The 5,600-nt window shown below is 39.4% G+C and overlaps 2 protein-coding genes across 2 annotated transcripts; both read right to left on the bottom strand.

The window, feature by feature from the left end:
• Window positions 1–2,123: 2,123 nt before the first annotated feature.
• On the bottom strand, window positions 2,124–2,561 carry CCR75_008504 (uncharacterized protein; the record flags this gene model as incomplete). Its single annotated transcript, XM_067966556.1, has 3 exons — window positions 2,124–2,267; window positions 2,439–2,480; window positions 2,553–2,561. 3 exons carry the CDS (start codon window positions 2,559–2,561, stop codon window positions 2,124–2,126), a joined length of 195 nt encoding a protein of 64 aa, XP_067818737.1.
• A 725-nt stretch (window positions 2,562–3,286) lies between these two features.
• Window positions 3,287–3,733, bottom strand: CCR75_008503 (uncharacterized protein; the record flags this gene model as incomplete). Its single annotated transcript, XM_067966555.1, has 1 exon — window positions 3,287–3,733. The coding sequence occupies one exon, from the start codon at window positions 3,731–3,733 to the stop codon at window positions 3,287–3,289; it is 447 nt and encodes a 148-aa protein (XP_067818734.1).
• Window positions 3,734–5,600: the final 1,867 nt, after the last annotated feature.

Below are 5,600 nucleotides of genomic sequence, written 5' to 3'. Positions count from 1 at the left end.
TGTGATGCACTCAACTCATAGGCGTAGTGGCCCGTCTTTTGACATTAAATGCGTTTTTGCAATCGTTTGTGACTTGAAGAGCGAAGTTTCTCGCTCCCTACACACGAAAGCTTCTAAATTGATGTAGTCGGATAGAATTTATATTTAAAGTTAAACTGCTTTTTTGTATAGAACTTTGAAGCGTGTTTTCTAAGCCCAAGAACAGTGGAGAGACATCTTTCACGTCACCATCTTATTTATTACCCACTCGCCTTGTATGCCTGATAGTCAAAACAAAACCCTCGTCTTGCAATTGAGATTCTTTCTTCTAGGGTAGCAAACACACGCTCTCCGAGCTCTCCAACAAGTTCGAAGTTGTTCAGTTCGTTCATTGCAAAGAGATTGAAGTGTTGTGGAAAGTGAATTGACGTCAACAAATAGCGGCGGCAAATTAATGTTTTGTTATATTTAATAATTCCAGCCAATCACAGTCCTCGAAACTTAGCTTAGGGGTTCTATATCAACAGGGTGAGTGGTGGTTAGCCAAAGGTGAGTGCTGGTAGGCGGCTCCCTTAAACAACTGTATAAATGACAATTTGAAATTACAAAAGAACATTTTAAAGTGTCAAAAATATCTTTATAAATAATTTTGAAAACGATTTTCAAAAAAAAGTTTCTATACATTAAAAAAAAAAATACTTGGAAAATGTTTTTTTATTAATTTGTTTACTATTTTAAAAATATTTTTGTCATTGTAATTTTGACAATTTTAAGTACAATTTTGTAAGGTTGTGCAATATTAGGATGAGCTTAGGGTTTAGGCCCGGGTATGTCCTCGGGCCTAAATTTGCATTGCAAAATTCTTTTTCAACAAAAATATTGTATTGAAATGTAAGTCATTAAATTGATTTTTCTCTCGTAAGGTTATACAGGTAAATATAGGGATGAAGCTTTTTTTTGAATGAAAATTTCTAAGAAATTCTGGATTGGGCTCCCTACAAGTGCCACAAACCCAATGACTAAAATGATCGCTCTTCCTTTGCTCGGGAGCTTACTGTTCTAATAGGGTAGGCGCGGACTGGGGTTGGGATCGGTGGGTTTTAGCTAGTGTGGTCAGTACAGTATAATTGTCGGACTGTAGACCTGGAATATTAATCATTGGATAACCAATTAAATTAATAGCCATTCCGCATCTAGCTGCTCAGAGTGAACTACAAGATCGGAGATAGTGGATAATTAATATTTAAAAAAATAATTACTTAACTATTTGATAAAAGCATTAAAAGAGAACTTAACACAGTTTTAACTAAGATTGCTTCAACATTAACTCTTAAGGCATTTGGCTTAAAATTAACAGGGATTTTAGCTCTAATTTAGATATTACCAAGATTAGGTGGACGCTCATAGCAAACAAGTAACCGACAAAGGCGCTTTTTGGTAACAAGCATTTTAAGCTGACGAAAGTTAAGCATGAAAACGAGGACCATTTGGATTATAAGTTATTTTACAAGGCAAAATGCGTTCAGAATTATGTGAAACGTTAGTTTTAGCATGGCATTCAAGCAATGAATTTTTTCTTTAAGAATATTGCTGGAAAGCTGCGTGTGCGGAGTCTCACATACTGTAAACGTATGATGGCTAAAAAATCGGAGCGCTTAGAGTTTTGTGAGAAGATGGTTAAAATTAAACCTGAATTAAACCGGTAAACGTACCAGGTGGATAAGCACTGGTAGGTGTTGGATGTAGGTAAAAGTTTGAAGATTTTTGGTATGCGCGTGTAAATAATGTAGAGCCTTCAAGAGTTATATGTAAATCGAGAAATTCAACACTGACAGGTAGGTTTTGTATGGAAATTTCTGAGATTGTACTCGTAGCAGACCATGAAATGCCCGGAAAACTTTTACGCACCATAGCAATTAAACGATTAAATTAACCATGGATTCTAAGGATCAAACTGGAAATCCTGGAATACATCGTCAATATAGCGTGTATAGAGTTTGATCTTATTTTTGAACGTTGGAGATAAGACATTTATTTCATAATACGCTAAAAAGAGGTTTGCATACGATGGTGCTGCGGGTGCACCATGAGTCTGACGACAATATATGTCGCCAAATTCGAACCAATTGAGTTCCATAAGAATTTTAAGAGCAGGAAATGGTAGCTATGCGGTATTTAATATCACGTGACCACCAGGATAACGCTAACATACCCTCATGATAAGGGATAGAGTGTATAAAGCTTGCGCATCCCAGGTAACTTAAAAGGCAGTTTAATGGTAAATCTAACTGTTTTAGTTGAGTAAGTAAATCTCAAGAACTACTTTATATATGTGTACAGCTGGTAATGTATGGCAGAAGCAAAGAAATCGACCCACCTAGATAGTCCGTGAAAGGGTGAGTTCACTGAAAAGACTATTGGGCGATTCCTCACCGGGGTTTTACGTATTTAAGGCATACCGTAAAACCGGGCAGGTTCGGTGTTATCCAGGTTAGGAATGTCTATTTTTAGATTTTTAGTTAATTTTGGATTTAACCATGACGTTTAAGAGGGCCAATTATAAATTAGCTTACGAAGGTCATTAATTGGTGAAGCCGTGGTATAAGCGTATACATCTGATTTAAGATATGCGACGCACCAACTTATGTACGGTTCAGTACCCATAATAGTTGGTCCGAGGTTCTTATCGGTAGCCATAAATTATAGGTGTGATCATTACGTAGCGAAGATAATAATTGTCTTTAATTAATATCGAAGTTACTTTTACGACGAAAGTGAAAAGTGTTTATACTATTGAGATAACTCTGGAGGTTTCCAGATTGGATTTGGTACATATATTTGCTTATTATATGAGCGGTTCGAGGTAAAAAATTGTGTTAATTCCTAGATTATGAAAAAGCTGATCAACTGAAGTCAAGTATTCACGTATACTTTCACGCCCAAAGGTAGGGGTGGGACAACATTTTAAGTATAAACCAAGAAGTTGGGTAAGGCCGTGAGGGAGGCTCATACTAATTGTAAGATCATGGAATGCAAAATTAGAAGTCCTAAAATTTAAGGTAAAAACTTGACGATTACCAAAAATACGTAAAGCATTAGATTTGGTAGAAGAATTAAGCTTAAATAGCGGAGTTTTATCTGCTAAAGCTAAGCGCGTTTTGCGTGCTTGTTTGGCCTGGCGTTTTTGTTTCCGGAAACGTTTCCGTCGTTTTTCGCTTGTTTTGCCCAGTGCGAGCGGCGTTGTCGCGTATAAGTTTCCGGCTGGGTTTTGGGTTCTTCGACCCAGAGAACGATTTTTGGCAGTTTCCTAGGTCTGCAGACTACGAACCATGGATAAGAGTTTCTTGAACTTAGCATTGGCAACTTGATGGACCAAATCTATCAACTTAGTCTCATCAGGAAGACCCATTTTGGTACCTCTTCTGCCTGAGCCCGTTTGGCTGCAAGAGCCTGGGCTTTTACGGTCATTTAGACCGTCTAGATATTCGGGCCATTTAGCACCGTAATTGTGATTGGCCAAATCCATTAGATAGGGAAAACGGAATTTACCGGTAAACCGGTCCCGAAACTTGACTTCCCTTCCTAAAGCAATAGCTCTAGATAGTGGTGCAAGCGGGTATGATGCACATTGCTGTGCATAAGAAAATCCACAGACTGGATCAAAAAGGTCTGTATCCAAATTCCCAAATTTTAGGTTGAGAGTTTTAAGCTCCTCTTTTTGAACATGAAGCGCAATTGATGTTGCTTTCTTCATAAAGAATTCCTGGTCTCCTCAAAATAATTAATCTAAATTTTTCACAAATTCAGGATCAGATTCATGAAGGCTATCAAAAATGCCATACTGTGTGAAATCTGAAATGATTTCAGCAAATGCCATTGGCATCATACTCGCTCAATTTTTCAGTAGCCGCCCTTCTGGCTTTTATAAGGCCTTGGAGGGTGACTTTCTTCCGATAGGAGGCATGAATTTGCTAATCGAGGAAGGTTGGCAGCGCAATCAACGGAGAGTTCAAAGGCTTCACCGGACTACAGCTTAAGTCAATGGGAAGTTGATTATCGTTTAAGTTTTGGTCTATCGAAATAGACATAGCCACCGCTCAAAAAATGAGTGGATAGAAATTGTTAAAGAAGTACACGTGGGATTCTCACTGACGAAGGCTTCCCAGTCGAAAGTATATGTCACTTTTAAATTTCCTTTAAGATTGGTGTATACGTTACACTTGTATATTTTTATAGATTTGGTTTTCAAAGGGAACGTTGCCGCTGATGTAGAGACCCTCGAATATGCTAAGTTGAGCCTATTGAAGCTCGACCTGTGGTAGTGGGTATTAACAACGTGTCTTCGTGGCAGAATGCCGTCATTAAATATGACTATTGATAAGTATGATGTTGACACTGCATCCATCAGTTTTAACGGGGTGTATCGTTACATGAAATTATCACTTAGAGGTTATTGATTTATATATTATCTAAAAGGTAGGTGATATTTGGAAATATTACTTTCCATAGTAATATTCGGAAAGCTTATCCATTGGTAGATATAGACCATTGTATCCACTTTATCCGCGGTCCTGTCAGCGCTGGACGCGCGCAAAGAGAAAGACAGAAAAGACTTTATTACATGTTTTGTATTAGTTTATAATTAAGTTAGTATTAAATATATAGAAACAGAAGAACTTAATTGTATGTTTTGTATTAGTTTATAATTAAGTTAGTATTGAATATATAGAAACAGAAGAACTTTATTGTATTAAAAACAGTTTTTAATTAACCCTCTGTAAAGCAAGTGTTTTAAAGAGAGTCTTCCTCTGTACGTACTAGTGTACGTAAAGTGACGTGAGGCACCACTCGCACTGAGGCAGGGCGAAAATGACTTGTACTGAAGCAGTACAAGTCAGTAGTGCCCCGTTACATGCACTAGCAGTACACGAATGACTTGATGCGTACGAGAAGCTCAATGTGCACTCATCAGGCGTGAACTCACTAACGTTTATCACTCCATGCCTCCCCAGTATTGAGGCACAAACAAGACCAAGCACTATGAAGCGCGAGGATGATGCGCGTTGGTCACGTAAAATGGCGTCAACCTGGTCGACTCGTCGACCGGGTTGTTATTAATGACGAGCTCAGCCTGGGCAGGAAGACCCTACACGTCGTGAACAATGACGTATAGATATGCAAGATGTCTTCAAGTATGCGGTCGACGCGCTCTGTCTGTCCACCAATCTCGGGATGAGCAGCAATCGACATGAGCAAGTGAGTGCCAATAAGCTCAAACAGTCGCTACGAAAAGGTGGCTGTATAGCGCGGAGTCCTGTCCGAGACGATCGTCATGAGCATGCAAAGGTATTGAAACACGATGTAAAGGAAGCACCGCAGCTTTCACTCTGCAGTGGTCGACTGCTTGAGGTAGCAATATGCGCCATCTGTGTAGGCGGGCACGTCGTAATGCGACCACGCTCTACTTAGACACACACCCTAGCACAGCGAGGAAGCAGTTAGACCGTCTCCTCTTGCGTGCAGTGAGGTAGTTGGGTGGGCGCCTTAGTGACCTCATCCAACGCACTAAGTCCTCGAGTAAAGTGTCGTCACGGGGGCGCTAATCCGGCTCCTCGTGCGCA

The sequence above is a fragment of the Bremia lactucae genome, linkage group LG10 (assembly GCF_004359215.1).
Source record: "Bremia lactucae strain SF5 linkage group LG10, whole genome shotgun sequence".
Classification (NCBI taxonomy): Eukaryota; Oomycota; class Peronosporomycetes; order Peronosporales; family Peronosporaceae; genus Bremia; species Bremia lactucae.
The sequence above is the reverse complement of the archived record's forward strand: the minus strand, read 5'-3'. Positions and strand labels throughout refer to the sequence as shown.